Below are 18,144 nucleotides of genomic sequence, written 5' to 3' on the forward strand. Positions count from 1 at the left end.
TGGTAGAATGTGAAATTTATGGCAGCATGTTTGCTGTGACATAAAATAAACACTAAAACTTGATGCAGTGTTCTTTTTGTCTTTGGAGCTTTCAACAAGCCGGAAATTAAAAGATGTGATGTAACTGATGTGAGACTAAATGTGTTTTATAACACGACAAATGGCAGCAATCATTTTTCTGACAAAGTTGTGTACTGGTCAAAAAAATAAATAATGGAGGATAGATTAAATACATTGCTAAAACTGCTGGTTTGCATGGTTCTGGGTCAACATATAGCTCCTTGAAGCAAGTCTACATCAGTGGTTCTCAGCCAGTGGCCCAGGGACCACCAGTGGTCCTTGAGTGTTCCAGGTGGTCCCCAGCTAAATGATGGAGAGTTGGAATGGTAAACAAATGGACTGTAATAAATATTTAACTCTCAAATATAAAATGAAACCGAATGGACCCTTGCAGATTCATTTGGTTTAATTTTACTATCTAGAGTTAAATTATTGTTTAACATCTGCATTACTTAATTTACAATAAGTCTACACAATTAGAGAATGTAGAATAATTGTTATTTTGATCATGTGTGCCTGTTACTGGACAAAATCTTATCCAACAATAACAAAATAATAATATGGTCTGAGGGGCTAAATCTCATCAAATGGTGGTCCGTGGCTCAAATGCTGAATAAATAATGGACCTTGATATGAAAAGGGTTGAAAACCACTGGTCTACAACATAGTACCATTCTCAAAAGCCGGGCCAGTTAAAAGGTCACATAGTGCAAGTGAACTGGGTCACCCCAACACGGCAATATCCACACCAGATGGAGCTGCAGGCGGAGCAGATTGAGGGAATGTGATGAAAGAGGGAAGATAGTAGGAGCATTAGCTGAAAGTGAACCAAATCTCCTTTTGTAGAGCCTGGAGGCACGCTCCTCCCCCCCCCCCCCTAAATGAACGTGAAGCTGTGAAGTGTGAACTCAACTGCTACATTTCTTAATCTGGTGCATTTTTTATTTGCTAAGGTTACTAAGCTAGGAAAAATGGAGACAAATCACAGTGCACTGTGAAAGTAACTATGCTAACATTAAATACAAATGTTGACAATAGACTTTGAACAGAAATATTGCTCACATATTCCAACAAACCGTAGGGGAAAGTACCAATGTCGTCTAATACAGTGGTTCCCAAACGTTTTTGCCCCAGACTCAAAAGGGAAGTTTTATATCTCCCCAGGCCAGGACCCAAACTAGTGAGCGTGTACAACCAATCATCTGAACGCTCAAAACTATTCTCGTCTGCCAATCAGAATGAGGCATTCCCAATACATGAGAGGGTGCCTGCCCTCATTTTGTCCTTCCAAAAGGGCCACATTTCAGACACCTGTATCCTCTGATATCCTGAAACCTGGGGTAGAATATGCTGTTGGTAGCTACAGCAGGCCTTTATATAAATTATATATATATAATATATTTACAACATGTATACGTATGTATGTACTGTATGTATTTAGACAGAGAGAGAAGCATGTTTCAATGCCTGAATAACAGGAAATCTCACTTCCCTGCACCCCTTTATGCCCCTTTCGCCTACCACCAACTATTCGGCTATCCAGCCATCATGCTGACAGACTTGCAAATTGAAGATTATTCTTGAAAAATCAAGGTTTTGATAACAGACCATGTAACCGCACTTATGACCTACTGACCAGGCTTAAAAGTATGGTCACCAAGTATTTAACAGTATTCAATATTGCAGGTTCAAGGAGAAAGATTTAATTGGGTTATGGATTCATAATTTATGTATTTTTGAGAAGCGTACTGAATTGTGTAAGTATGTACAGTAGGTCTACACATCAACATACAGTTGCAATTTTTTATATCAATTCAAGCTTAGTGTATATGTCTATGAGTACGAATGTGACTATTCAGCTTTCAATGCGACAGGATGCTACTTGACAATTCAGTAACAAATGTAATAGTCGGGGGCGTTAGGGATATTTCGTGCTAATTAGTCTAAAAGCGCCACATTTTGCACAGATGTAGCCCAGGGCATGCTCTAATGATTAAGCTAGGGCGCCCGAGTCGGCGACCTTTAGTTTGGGGTCGTCACAGCGGCCAAATCAAGTTGGGCTCCCATCGACTTTCTATACAGGAGGAAAATACCCAGAAAAAAATCTGCTTTAAGTAGGATGTGCATGGTCTAACTAGGGGTTTGACATGATGCTGAATCCATTGCAAGCATTTGTTTTGCACAAAAAACATTCCTTGGGCTATAAATCGCCCCAGAAAATGCCCACAAAACTGTGAAAAGTGATGACTCATCACTTTTCATCACTAAACCATCGTTTTCTGGGGGCATCGAAGGTCGCCGACTCAGGCGCCCTAGCTAAATCATTAGAGCATGCCCTGGGCTACATCTGTGCAAAATTTGGCGCTTTTAGACTAATTAGCACGAAATTACCATGTTATCTCCCTAACGCCCCTGACTATAAGGAGCAGGTAGATAATACTGGTAATAAACAACACAGTACACAAGAAATAACAAAGAATGAGAGGATAGCTCCTGTACGAAGCCCAACCACCACACAAATATAATCATATAGTTGTCTGTAAACTTGATTCTCCATTCATAACAGTACCTCTTATTTGGTCCCCAAATAGCAGTGTAAAGAACACTGAGTCCATCATTGTATCACACAACGATCGTTGGCTTGGTCTACCTGTGGCTCCTCCTCTGGAGTAGTGGCTTTCTTCCCTGCTTGGCAATGAGAAGTTTCTCTGTTCAAAATGTTCTGGAGGATGTCTTTTCCCTCGCTAGGCGGAAGATTGAAGAAAAAGTACTGTGGTGCCATCTGAATAAACCTAGCAGAAGAGCGAAGGGAGGGTTGCTGGTCAATACAGATTGATTGTCAGGGGTGTAAAGTAACTAAGTACATTTACTCAAGTACTGTACTTAAGTGCAATTTTGAGGTTTTTGTACTTTACTTGAGTATTTACAATTACCAATACTTTTACTTCTACCTACAGCACTACGCTACATCTTGGATCCAAACATTGTAGTTTTACTCCACAACATTTATTTTATAACTTTAGTTACTAGTTAATTTGTAGATTTTGATTATTATTACAAAACATACATTAACCACTTCAGTCCTATATACATTTTAGCCATTTGAAAAATACACAAACATGTGTCACGATGCAGCACATTGTGAACTTCTAGATCTGCTATTTTCATTAGATTTTATACACTTGAAAACTTGTGAAATGGGACATTCTGCATAATTTGTACTTTCTACTTTTGGGTACTTTTTTTTTTAACCCTACATTTTTATCCCACGATTTTGTAAACCATTTTTCAGCTCTGTAATCCTGGGCGCTGCTCTCCCTCTGCCAACCTGGGGAGGGCGCTGAACTGAGCTCATGCTTCCTTCAGTACAGGCCGCTTCTTATCACCGGCGCCGCCCATGGCTGCTGTGGTGACTACGTGTGTTGTGTTCTGTCGGTGTTGGTTTGTGTTTGTTTTTGTTTATGTTATATGTGAAAAAATTGATTTGAATGCAAAAATGTAGTATGCCAAAGCAAATTCCTGTGTATTACACAATGGTTAATAAAGTAATCTGAATCTGAATCTGAATCTGACCGGACTTTTACTTGTATCTACATTACAGTATGGATACTTTTACTTCAGTAGAAGATTTGAGTACTTTTTCCACCACTGTTGACAGCATTTCACTAGCAGAATCAATTAGATTCTGAGGACAAATACATTTATGTTTGCAAGATTAGCTCTGGATTCACAGACACACAGACATAGATGGGCGGAAGCTAAATCTCCATCCCTGGCCTTTGGCCTGGCGGAGATTCAAAGAAAAATGGATGTAAATTGCATTAACATTTTAAAAATCCATCAGACATTAAAGCAAAATTGTATCAGTTGTTGGCTGGTTTGGAATGACACTCAGTCTTAGTTGGGAAAGAAGACATCTGCTCCTGGCACCATTTTGAGTGCAATCGACAGATTAAAAAGCCATGTGTGCAACCTACAGTTATATGGTGTGACAAAGCTAGCAGTGATTTCTCATTAACACACTCATCCTCCATTAAGCCATAACACCATTCTCCCTGAGTTCTATATGCAATCCTTAATCCCTAATGCAGCTATTGTACTCGGGTTTAGCATCTATACCAGTGGGAAAGGTAATGTGTCTGCTTAACCACTGAAACCTGATTTATACTTTGACGTATAACTGTGTCACGTATCTACAAGGCCCCAAAATCTTTTTGAAAAAAATTTTTTTTTTGTTTTTTTTTAGATTTTTTTTATGATGACGTCACAGTCGGCAGATGACGTCACACTCGGCAGCAAATCTGGATAGCCTGTTTTGAGAACCCGTGGGATACTTTTAACCTTCGCCTTCTCAAAACCAGAGAAAGACACAACGGTCAGAAATGGGACTTTGTGAGGATAGAAGGTGCTAGTGGGACCCCAAAAAAAGGTTTTAAAATAGGAAAAGTGAAATTTCATGGTCTATCACCTTTAAAGGACCATAATGGCATCAATGTACATGTACGGTATGTCCTATTGTGACACCTACAAATGCTTATACTTACTCCTCCGGTGATATGTGGGAAACAGTGCGGAGACAGTTGTCCTCTGAGAAGGAATATTCATGGAAGAGCACCCACTCTGGCAAGCCCAGTTTGGGCATCTTGGTGCCGTAGCCTGACAGAGAGTGCATCTGAGCCAGGTGCTTGTGGGTCAGAATCAAGTAGTTCCCAGATCCATCCACATCCCGCGCTACCTAAAAAGGAACCATACACATGCATACTGACATTTTTACACCATTAATTCACCGTTTTCAATCAATTCTGATCAGCATTGGTCTGTCTGTATGTATGTCTGTCCTCTGAGTCTGCGCAGACCAGATCTGTATGCTCAAACAAAAGTATGCCAATTAACCCTATTAACGGCCCGCCCACTCAGCAACTTCCTCGTGCTGACGTCAGCTTTGAAGGGTAAACTAACACAGAAATCGCTGGACTTAAAGCCAACAAATCATTATTTCGATCGGTAAAGTAAATTATAATGCTTTGTGCCTTTTACTATCTTGTGTTCTTGATCATGCTAGCCGTATTTTATACTTTACTATTCGGAAATTGCATTACATTTGCGATTTCTGTGTTAACTCTATGGGCTTTTAGCAGGGTTTCCCCTTCAAAACATGACTTCAGCACCAGGAAGTTGCTGAGTGGGCGGGCCGTGAATAGGGCTAATTACCGTGAACGGTAACCAGATCACTCGCCCCAAAACAAGCACGCCCTATTTTCTTTTCTTTTTTACCACCAACATCATGTATTCATGTATTTGTTTTACTGAGGTTAGAAATAACTTAAGGGTTAGTTTTACAGAGGTTAAGATTAGGAATAAGTTTAGGTTTAACCGGTAAGGCAGTTTACAGAGGTTACGTTCAGGAATACCAGCAGGCAGAGACCTTTCCTACTGTTCTGCCGGATAGACGCCCGAGGCGACTGTATTTTGGGGCGAACATTCTGGTGTTCCAGCTGATGCTGCCACGCCAATCACAGCTCACCTCATGATGCCAAGCTCACGTTAGCACATAATTGGTGCTTTGTTTGCACACCTAGTAGCTTGCTACTAGGCATATCTAAAGATTGCACAGGGAAGCCACACCGCTATTAGATCCTGTCCCGTTGTTACAACAGGCAGATACACTGTACAGTATGTATGTGTGTTAGTTTAACTTAGTTTAACTCAGAGATCCTATGTCCAGTGTGGACATAAAATGACCCGAGATATGTTCATGTTTTGAAGACATGTTGTTCTTGTAGCCTACTGTAGTATAGCATGGCAATTTTTAATGATTTTTTTTACATTGGACAACATACAGCACCATGTTGTACCGGTATGTACCAGATGTGAACATATAGGTATGACAGAGAGCCATGTTATCCAACATCACCGTACCTGCATGAAGAAACCTGCCAGCAGGGTTTTCTTAATGTTGAGTGTGTTGGACCTGGAACCGAAGGCGGGTGTAGAGATGGGCAGCTCGATCCTCCGCAGAATATCGGTGAGCTCGGTGCGGAGGGCGTCGGCCGCCAACAGGGCAGAGTGTTCCAGGTAGTAGTCCTGACACCACTTCTCCACAGCGCAGCCTGGGGACACCAAGGCATAAGACTCAGTCTACACCAAGGGTCCACAATGTTTTCAGGCCAAGGACCCCTTAGTTGAGAGAGAGATGAAGCAGGGATCCCCACCCATAACCTTCATGGATTCCATATAGATTGACAGCACAATCATCATTGTATTTCGGATTCATGTCAATTTGTGTTTTCAGATATTTAACTACTTCAGCTGTCATTACCTAATACACTTGACCTTTCACTCTGTACTTAGTCTGCTCTTTTTCCCCTCTACACCAAACCTCTTTTCCGAAAATAGCAGATCTACAAGCTCACAACGCCTTGTGCTGCGAGGCGTTGTGAGCTTGTAGATCTGCTATTTTTGGCTACAGTTCTCAGAATATGGACACGAGGGTTCAAGTTGTTAATATAAAAGGGATTGGAAGATTTGGAGGACCCCCTGTAGTAACTCCGAGGACCCCCTAGGGGTCCCGGACCCCCTGTTGAAGACCCTTGGTCTACACCCAATATACCAGCTCAGTCGCTCAGTTAAGAGTGTCCGCCCTGAGACTGGGAGGTCGGGGGTTCAATTCTCTGGCCGGGTCATACCAAAGATTATAAAAATGGGACCCAATGCCTCCCTGCTTGGCACTCAGCATCAAGGATGGGTGTACGGTACTTCAAGCCACCTCATGCTACAGAAACAGGAGATAGGCTCCTGCTATGGGACACATTATTTGGCAAGGCTTACTTACTTACGCCCAATTGGAAAGACACTCTTCGAAGCCGAATAAACACTGAGGATTTCCACTGTGTACCTCTATTGTAATTAACTAGAGGGTCGCGGCCCTTCGGGCCGCTCACATCTAGTTTAAAAAAAAATAAAAAAAAATAAAAATGGGGGGGGAACTATTGTGCCGCAGCGCACGTTTCCGGTCGGACATATTTGACCGGCGGACTATTTTATACAGAGGCAAAATATGAGGGTAATAACGAATACAACTGTATACAGAGGTTTGGAAACGACATCTTGCAAAGGTGACATGGGTGTTTGAATTTTTAAGCTATATTTAGTACATATGTAGTACATCTTGGCCAAGTGGTTTGGTATTTAAGTTAGCGATACATGACCCGGAAGTAGATCACTTACTCTGATGTAATATAAAGATGATCAAGAAAGACATTATTTTACTGAATCAAACTTTACTGTGTCAAGCAGTGGTGGTCTTTTGTTTGACATGTCATCTTGATGATGGCAACTCTATCGGATGTCACTGCACAGTATCCGGGTGATCCGTCTCAACTCACAAATACCTAGAACGCGCCCGAGTCGCGTTAGATTTTAACCACTTTAACCATTATTTTATGCTGCGCTGCGAGCTTGTAGATCTGCTATTTTTGAAAAATCGTGAAAATGAGTGCAAGTCTTTGAATATCTGACCCGATCTTTGACCCGACTTCTAAATCCTTCCTCTAAATCATGCTGTTCTCAAACCTTTTCATGTCAAGGACCCCCAAAATTACAGGTATTTGGCCACGGACCCCCATCTCAAAATATGTTGTCCCAGGGACCACCCAGAAGTAAATATTTGAGTTACAAATGTTCGCTTTTAAGTAGATATATTCAAAGACTTGCAAAAAAATGATGATTTTTCAAAAATAGCAGATCTACAAGCTCGCAGCGCGGCACTCGGTGCCGCGCTGTGAGCTTGTATATCTGCTATTTTTCAATAGTTAAAGCAGTCAATAATCCTAGGCCTAAATGGGTTAACTCACATGGCTCCTGCTGACTATGTTTGAAGGCCATGTAGATGTTGATGAGAGTGAAATGGTCGCCTTCGGGGTGCTGGAACTTCATGTGGCACTGGGCGGCTTCCAGTCTCCGCTCTGCAGAGGGAGTGACGAAGCAGCTAGGTGCTGAGAGAGTGACAAAGTGAAAGAGGATGTTGGATTTACGGCTGTAACTCACATTTATTTTCTCCATCGGGCCAAAGCCAGGGAGCAGATTTTATGCTTTCGACCCTCTGTGTATCTGGGGTTAATCCGTGGCAAATGTCTTGGGCACAAGAAATTATTTTTCACATATCGATGAATGACAACTACATTTTATGTTAATTTTGTGAAATTATAACCTCACGTCCACCATCCCTCCAGGATATGAGGAAACCTGTCTGGAGCTGTTAAGATTATTTTATAAATTAGATAAACTTTATTAAGCCATAAAGTACAACATGATGGTAAATGCTCATCACAAGTAACGGTAGTCTGAAGTCAGAGATATTGAATTAATTTAATATGTTTATTCCCAGTAACTTTTCATTTTAATATGGAACAAATGCTTGTGTTTGGTGAAGGTGTGAATAGAAAAAGAAAAAGAAAATCATACATCATACAATAAAGATTATTCACTGAATAAACATATTCAATTAACCTGTCCATGGATTAAATCAATTATTCAATTAGTAGTTTCAATCCTAATTTGTGCTTTGAACAAAATGGATGAAGTAATTCCTGAAATTTGCATCCAAGTGTGACTTCCGGTGAACAAATATAATTCTAGATCAGTTATTTTTGCTATTCGATCTAGAACTAAGTAAAGTATGGCAACCCCTATACGTAAACTAACTTTACCTTTCAATCCAGGGAACCTCATTAGAGTTGATGTTGCTATGTGCAGTAACAGTATAGTATAGCAACATACATAATTATTTTCTTTACATTTATGAATAAATATATTGGTCAGGAATGGATTTAGAAGGGGTTTTAAGAATGGGCATCAGGTCTAAATGGGTTAAATCAGTTTACCTGTTAGCATGGCAGCAATGATGACCACCTCACTGACGCAGTCAAACTCGCAGGAAGCCAGCAAGGTCTTGGCCATCTGGGGCTGTAAGGGGAGCTCGGACATGATGATGCCCATCTCAGACAGGTTGCCATCATCATCCAGCGCTGCCAGGTAATCCAAGTCCTCCAGAGCCTGCATCAGGCTCTCTGGGTCTGGGTGGGACATGAAAGGTCAGGAGATGTCAGACAGAAGGTTTGCCTTACTGTATAGAACACTGGTTCCCAAACAGTGGTTCGGGACCCATTTGTGGGTCACAGACAGATTTTTATGGGTCCCTTAATTTTTTGTTAGTAGTGAAAATAACCGAGCTACAAGCTCACAACATGGTGCGAAAAGATGCGTTGTGAGCTTGTATATCTGCTATTTTCACTAGTTTGGGTGAAAATACCCAACATTTTGGGTCACATGAAATTGAATTTTAAGAGTATTTCATTTCATTTCTGTATCGTGATGTATTTTCTGGTGAAACAGGAACCTTTCGCGCCTCAGCCAGTCACAGCGCAGGCCGGGTTGCAGACACTGGCTGTATGCATGTCTTGAACCCAGCTATGAGCACGTACTTTGGGCATTGGGGAGGGCCATGACCCGCAAGGATGTCACGTCAGGACACCAAGAAAAAGGAAATACATACAAGGTTGTACTGAACCATGTTTCTGTTACTGATTTTCCACAGGTAAAGAACTAACTTTTCATTTCAGTGAATCTTTTAAACCTCCGATCCTATTATTAATGCTGAGCACTCATAGGTCCTAAAGACCTTAGGGGTAAAACTATGTCTTCAGCAAAGACATCTAAGGGCTGTCTTTTCAGAGTGGACAATATCGGGATATCTGACCTGCAAATTATTTAAATCACTTAATTCATACCTTTCTCTTAATTTTATAATCCGGTTTTGATCTGTACACTTACATGTGTTTTGAAGGTGGCAGATACAGTATTGGAATTACTCTGTGACATTCTGCTCTAGAAAATAATGGCAGACTGGTGGTGGGTGTACTGTGCTCTCAATCACTAAAAAGGCAGCCAGAGATTAGGATTTTATAATCCTCACCAACATCTGTCGTGCATATCAAATGAAGGGTCTCTGATGGTTAAGCTAGATGATTTTCCATTTCCTCTCATAAACAAGCATGTTTTCTAAGAGCGTCAGAGGCCAAAACAAGAGAGGATTGAAAAACAAAAACAATCTCTCTTTCTCTCTCTCTCTCTCTAACACACACACACACACACACACACACACACACACACACACACACACACACACACACACACACACACACACACACACACACACACACACACACACACACACACACACACACACACACACACACACACACACACACACAGAAAGCAATTTGGCAAAACTTTAATAAACTGATTAGTGTTCTTCTGTTTACTGTTACTGTGTGTGTGTGTGTGTGTGTGTGTGTGTGTGTGTGTGTGTGTGTGTGTGTGTGTGTGTGTAATCGTTAGCACACAGAAGCAGGTCAGCCCTCAAACAGAGCCTGTCAGTTCCACTGTGACACGGCTCACTGCCCTCCAATAGAACAGTCCCAGTCTGTACTGTCCTCCTAACGCAACCCTTCTAACTGAACCGTAACAGTTGCATTACAGGACGCATGAAACTCAGGGATTCACAATCACATCCCTAAAAGACAAAAACATGCATCAGCATCCCGGGTATCATACATCGACATCAGAATGTAAGGAATATTTTCATCAGCAAAGCAAACACTGAACTAGGGAAGACAGCCTTTTGCTTTAATGCCCCAACCACTTGGAATGAGCTACAACTTGATTTCAAGATACTGTATGTTCTCCCATAACATATGGTCATTTTAAATCTTTGATTGTAGAGCTACCCACAAGTGTCTGCAACTGTTTCTAAACTTGTTTTGTGAATATTGATTGTACATATTTTGTGAATATTGATGTATTTATTGATGTATCTCGACAACACTGCAAATGAGGGCAACCTCAATGTTTTTTGAGAATAAATAAAGGTTTGAATTAAATTTTCAATAACAGTGAGGGAACTATAACATTTCCACACATCAGGTTTGAATGATAAAGTAACGGATGATTTCATTTTGACAAAGAAAACTGAATGTTTTTCCACGTCTTCAGTGTTTTAGAGCTACTATTCAACTCACAGGGTGAACCATGAGAAAAATAAAGGTTCTTGGACAGTTTTCTGTCAGATCATGTTTCTTACCCGGCCTGTCAATGAAGTCACATTGGCCCAGTCCAGCAATCTCCATCCTCTTCAGGAGAAGCACGGTGGCAGTGATGTCAGATTCCAGGATGTATGGCCGCGTTTCGTTAGGAAGCGGTCTGTCTTCCGGGTACAGACAGAAACACTTGCCTACAGGAAGGAATACACCCGAGATACAACAGGACGACATTAGCAACTAGAGATTTTAATCACCAAACTCGCCACTGAGTCAGTTAATATAAGTTAAGTCACCTGTTGTGCCAACCAGTTGTTTCCGACTCTCGGCTTGGCCTTTGCTGATTGACTGAATGATGGCAGAGTTTGCTCTGATCCTAGGATTGTACACCTGCAACAACATAACAGAATGTTTGCCGTTCTTGGTATGAAGTGGTACTGTATACACATTTCAAATGCATTAGAGTGAATCCAGTTCCATTCTTTGAATCCAGTTTACATTCTTTCACAGTATTAAACTAATTGATATCTCTTATAAAATTAGACTGATTTACACTTAGTTGCGTGCTGGTGTTGTGTGCTGAAAATAGCCCATTTACAGGCTATTTTTGGAACGTGACAAGTGACACCATGCGCAATAAAGTATCAATCAAACTATCCAGGTATGCTTCCACGAGACTAGGCCATGAGCAAACATTGAAGAGTAATGGAGTCCTGCGCAACTGCTTTAGTTCGTAAACTTCAGGATTTAATGCAACGATTCCATCGCAGATGGAGTCGTATATGTCAGGTATATATAATAGGACGGACTGTATACAAAACAATGAATTAAACGTTAAATTAAACCAGTGGTTCTCAACCTTTTCAGGCCCACAAAATAATTATATTTTAACTTGGGACCCCCCCAGCCTGATGAGTGCTAAGAGTTGAGGGATTACTTTTTGTATAACACGGTTCTATTGTGAAAATAGCAGATCTACATGCTCACAACGCCGAGGCATGTTGTGAGCATGTAGATCGGCTATTTTCACAATTTCTGACTCTAATATTTGACAATTTGGCCAATGTTTAATTTATAATTTTAGAGGTATTAAAAAGTCCTTAAATTGTCACTTTAGAAATGTGCATTTACCCTCTACAGTCTACACACTTAAACTTTGTCGGTTTGTTTACTGAAAACAATGTTGCACACTAAGCTAATCATCTGGGGACCCCCCAAAAATAATTTGGGGACCCTCCTGGGGGTCCCGACCCACAGGTTGAGAACCAGTGCTTTAAACAACTAGCAGCTCTGAATCTTAACACGGTTCACCCCGAGATAAAACGGGACCATTTCAGCATGGAATCGCCTCGTGGTTTCAGCACTCCTCTGTACCTGTGCTGTGACCAGAAACACCACCACATCCCCTTCTTCCTGGGAGCGGTGAATCTCCAACACCAGGCGCAGAGCCGAGCAGAAGTAGTCGGCGCTGCGAAGGCCACTGTACACCACCTCCCCAGCGCCTGGCCCCTCCAGCTGGATCTGGGGGACCGAGCCACCGCAGTGGGACAGCAGTTTGGGGCCAGGTTGGCTGGCAGAGAGGAGGACCACGCGGAGCTCGGGCCTCTGCAGGGCGATGTCCTTGAGCAGGCCCAGGAGCACGTCGGTGGCCACGGTCCTCTGGTGAGCCTGGTCCACCACGATCACACCGTAGCGCTCCAGCAGGGGGTCTGACATCATCTCCCTCAGCAGCATGTCGTCTGTGCAGTACCTGGAGGGGAGCGGTGTATAAAGCAACTAAGTAGCCTACATTTAGTTAAGTAATGGACTTAAGTGCAATTTGGGGGTATTTGTGCTTTACTTGAGTATTTCCAATTTCCAGTACTTTTACTTCTACTCCACGGATCCAAATATTGTACTTTAAGTCCACTACAATTATTTGAAAATGTTAGTTACCAGTTACTTTGCAGGTATAAATTATAATATTATATAACATAACAAACATCAACATTTTAGCCCTATTTTACCTTGGCTATTTGAAAATAGACGATCTACAAGCTCACAACTTAGCTTAAAGATCTGCTATTTTCAAACATTTTGTACTTTTACTTTTGGTACTTAAAGTACGTTTTGATCCCAACACTTTCATACTTTTATTTTTACTCAAGTACATTTTGAATTCTGGACTTTTACTTGTAACAGAGTATTTCTATATCGCAGTATTGATACTTTTACTTATATGTGAGTTCTTTTTCCACCACTGCTTGGAGGGCGTTTGGAGGGGAGCGGGTGATTACAGATACAGGCCCTCGATAACGATAATATCACGATACATGATATCTGTGGTACATATATTCAATTGCAAGAAATGTCATCAACAATATATCATGATATATGTAACTGAAAAATAAAAATAATACCCACAAAAGGCAAACATCAGGAATTATACATTTATTCTGAAATCTTATTTGATTTTTGTGCATAACGGACTAGCCTAGTACAATGTGCACACACCAGAAATGTGCCTCCTCCTAACCGTAAAACACTGACTACAACATGTCCACAAGAATGGACACAAAATAATCCCTCTATTTTGGCACACCCCATTTAAGAAATTAGTATTCTAGTATTAATATCTTGTCAGTAGTGGGATAATGTTTTACATTGTGTCTTAAGGGGCAAGATTTATGAACTTGTTTTTGAGAGCACAGTATCTTGTGCAAGATAAATTAATTAAGCATGCCTCAAGGTGCTGAGCCTGTAGTCTTCAGCATTATCCTGATTAGTGTAAATTACTCTGATAATTAGTGTGGTCATTGGACTCTTTTAGGCCGTGCTAGCTGCCTGTTTTCTTTGCGCTCTCTCCTCATTGTGTTGTGTGTCTTTGTTCCACAGCTGACTTATGTGGGAGAGTGACATATGGACAGACTGCAGGGCTGGGCAGCTGTGCAGGAGCCCCTGAAAGAGGCCCCTCAAGTCTTTTGTTCACCTTTCTCTTTAGGGGAAGAAAGCGGGGAGGGGAAATCAACTGTGTGTAGTGAGCCTTCAATATAGTGCAACAAGAGGGAGAGAGATAGTAAATTAAACAATTTGGATGCATTTGTACAGTGTATGTTGGCCTACATGCGAGTATCCACTGTAATCAACTTTTTGTTTGTTTGTTTGCTATAGGGTATATATTTTTTAAATCAAAGAATGTCCATATATTTAAAAATACCCTTTTAAGAAGTAGTGAAAATAGCAGATCTACAAGCTTTAGATCTGCTATTTTCACTAGTTTAGGTCCCGGGGACATATTAAGATTTCTCTTTCGGGGTCTCAAGCTAAAACGTTTGGGAACCACTGGTATGCTATTTCCAGACCTGAGGACTGTGTCGTTACAGCAGCATGTTTCCAGGGGGATGCTGTAGCCTACTTCGTGGCCAATGTTAACATCCATCTCGTCGGCCACTCGCAGGGCAAGGTCCACCGTCTGCTGCCCGTGGGTCTGGGTACACACCACCATGCCATGCTGGTACTGGACAGACAGGCAGAACTCGGCACACCACTGGGGGATCTGCAGCAAACATTTGAAATAAAGGAAGTACAGCTTAATAACACATTTACGGGTACGGGTTATAGTGTATTATTATTTTATGCTTTAACTATTGAAAAATAGCAGATATACAAGCTCAGAGCACGGCACAGAGGGACACCCATCTCAAAATAACTAGTTCCAGGGACCACCCAGAAGCAAAATTTGAGTTACAAACGTCCGCTTTAAAAATACATATGTTCAAAGATTTGCACACATTTTCACAACTTTTTCAAAAATAGCAGATCTACAAGCTCGCAGCGCGGCACTCGGTGCCGCGCTGTGAGCTTGTATATCTGCTATTTTTCACTGGCTAAAGCATTCAATAATTCTAGGCCTATTAATAACACATTTATCAGACATTTGGCTTAGTAACATACAGATGTGCCATTTCAAAAGTTCAGCGTTTCCAGTACTTTTCCTGCATTCGTTTCTGGAAATACTTGTTTTCCAAGGTACTTTTCATTGTTTAAGTAGGACATATAGAGTCTGCACACTGGTTAAGCTCCAGCTTAACCAGTGTGCAGACTCTATATGTATATATATAGACTCTATCTATACTATAATTTTGCGGGTCAGTCAGTAGGAGGTCAGTCACTCAGTCAGTCAGTAAATGCTTTTCCACTACAAACCACCCACCAACAGGGGGTGGTGACGTGCGGACTGAAGTCTAACACACACCAATCTCACAGTTAGGAATGTTGCAGTCTCTCTCTCTCTCTCTCTCTCTCATATATGTGGTTTGCCTGCATGCACAGGTCACTAATGCACCGGGTGCATTTGATGTGTGTCTTATCTTCCGACGGGTATGGCAAGCGCATACATCCCCATACTTCTATTCACCTAATTTAGCTGTTAAATTATTTGTATCCATCAAAAAATATACACTCCTCCATGGGTTGCTCCTTACATTATGATGCTCCCACATATTCTCACACACGCACCAGTTACAGTTAATTTCTCCATAACCCACACTCTGCACATATATTGGAGCACATATCTTCAAACGGGTAAGGTCTAGTATGTATGTATTGATGATTCTGCTTGTCTAGCACCTGGGCCACGGATGTGCATGCACTACTTTCTTCATCTTTTCATTGTTTAGACTCGTTAATTATTCTCTTTTGTTACTGAAAACAAGTCACTTTTCGACACTTCTTTTCATTGGAAAAAAGAACAGCATTTACACAACACCTTCTTTACAAATGCCCTCCTTTCTCACTGTCAATGTTCTAACAATTTACAGACAATCCACTGTCTTGCCGATAGCATGACATGCGAAGTTCTCGAGTGGCACATCTGTACATTACCCAAAAGGTTCCGCTGTACCTACAAATACTATGTGCATAAGGTACTAACGCCCTTTCTCCCTTTGGCCATACATTACGTTTAATATGCAAGTGTGTGCGGGGAGCCCAAGGTAAAAGCCCAAGGTAAAATCCCAGGTAAATGAGTTCATTCTAGCTGCATCAAAATCATTTTATCCACTTTAAACCTACATCAGATATTTGAAAATTGTCTATCTACAAGATCACTAAGCTTGTAGATCACTTGTGGGTCCACGGCCAACTACATATTAGTTTGGGAGACCTGTACAGGCTTTATATGGAAACATGTTGAGAAGGATTGGTGTAGGCATAGGTACAATACTCACCTGAGAACTTCTCCCAGTTTTGGCAGAGCCAATGACAGTGACAAACTGTCTGTTGATTAAAGAGTCCATGAACTCACACTTGGCTTTCCAAACTGGCAATTCTTTCCTTTCCTTGAGCAATTTGTAAAACCTTGAGGAATAAGGCAGGCCGTCAAATTGATTAAGCTCCAAAACGTCGTCATATTCAGCGTCGCCTGCAGCCTCAGTGTCTGAATCTAATTTCTCCTCAAAGAACTCTTCGTCAGACACAGTATTCATGTCCTGTGCCATCGCCAGGATTCGGTTCCAGCCAGGGAACTGGTAAACACGCCGGGATGCTGTGCAAAATCCACAAAAACAAACTAAAGGCTGTTCATGCCGCCTTCAGTGGAGTGCTGAGAGGCACACGGTGATCACTCCCGCAAATAAAGCCAAATGAATGAAAGGCAACCCAGGCGGACAGCCCAGTGCGGTCATGTGGCTGCTAATCCCATAGTGTCCATACCAGTGTGTATAGACAGATGACACATGCACTGATGGAATGAGAACATGGTAAGTGCTCAAACACAACAACAGAATGTTAGTTTTATATTTTCCTGAGATTATAGATAAAATAAAATTAGGCTTTTCATTATGATCCTTTGTGAAACTGTCTTTTATATATATATATATATATATATATATATATATATATATATATATATAGATGTTTTATGTTGCACTGCAACTGTCTGAGAGGGAAAGTTATTTCATATTCTTTATAATATAAAGATTATTAAATATATGTAAGTATATAGATACATTGACAAATATAGCGAGAGGGGATAGTGAGAGGGAGAGAGAGATGTGTGCTCACACATGCAATTCCCTGATTAGGACACTCGATGGCAGTGTTATTTCACCTATAATGTATCCTTTATTACCAATTCAAAATTATAATATGCAAAAAAGCAACAACAAAAAAAGTGCCTAATGCCTATAATGCTTAAAATAGGGACACCAGGGTTAAAGTGGTTAAGAACACAGAGCTTTGCAGCCAAACATTTAGGTTTTTAGTAGTCCTGTTCCTCACAATGTTTTTTTGCGGGTGAATAGTGATGTTATGTATTATAACCAGGCCTGGAATTTCGTCATTTTTGGGGCAAGGCCACTTGGCCTTTGGTGTTGTCAATGGGCACAAAGGCCAAATGCCAGGGCAGGAAGGCCAACAAATAAAACGATAAATGATGGTATTTACAATCTGATCCATGCTCAGCCCTGCACCAAAGTTACTGGATTGGTTTAAAGATGGGGACTTGGGGGAGTTAAGATTTCAGATTCTCAACAAAAGACACTGGTGTCTACACATTCTCTCGAGACAGTCATGATAGCGAAGAAGGACAGACCCAGTGGGCGTCCCCCTTTCTTTGACGATGGCTTCTCAGATTGGTGTCTACATGAGAGGAAAGAGACTGGTGTCTAATGTCTACATATTGACAAGAAAGAAAGAAAGTGGTACAGTCAGCTGGGGCATTAAGGCCACTGTGGCCTCAGGTCATGCCATTGTTTTGAGGGGCACAAGGCCAAACTGAGGGGCAACGGCGGCCATGGCCTTCATGGCCTCCATGAAATTCCTGCCCTGATTATAACACAGGCACTTTGGGGTTGGGGCTACACAAATACCTGACTGGGGCCAGGATGACTGGCTCTCCCCTTGGCTGCTGAATGAGGCCAACTTGGCTTACAAGCATGACCTGGCATGGCTGTGAGTGAGGTGAGATTAGCCAACACTGACAGGTGTTTATAAAGATTCACTGACACAT

At 41.4% G+C, this 18,144-nt stretch overlaps 1 protein-coding gene across 1 annotated transcript; it reads right to left on the bottom strand.

Moving 5' to 3' along the window:
• Positions 1–2,674: 2,674 nt before the first annotated feature.
• Positions 2,675–16,633, bottom strand: LOC308297298 (putative pre-mRNA-splicing factor ATP-dependent RNA helicase DHX32; the record flags this gene model as incomplete). The annotated part of the gene is made up of 10 exons (XM_080740711.1): positions 2,675–2,852; positions 4,605–4,795; positions 5,980–6,170; positions 7,914–8,054; positions 8,943–9,134; positions 11,201–11,350; positions 11,453–11,546; positions 12,531–12,906; positions 14,498–14,691; positions 16,364–16,633. The coding sequence occupies 10 exons, from the start codon at positions 16,631–16,633 to the stop codon at positions 2,675–2,677; spliced, it is 1,977 nt and encodes a 658-aa protein (XP_080596837.1).
• Between the last annotated feature and the right edge of the window lie 1,511 nt (positions 16,634–18,144).

This window comes from Nannobrachium achirus, assembly GCF_963921795.1.
Source record: "Nannobrachium achirus genome assembly, chromosome: 13".
NCBI classification, from domain to species: domain Eukaryota; kingdom Metazoa; phylum Chordata; class Actinopteri; order Myctophiformes; family Myctophidae; genus Nannobrachium; species Nannobrachium achirus.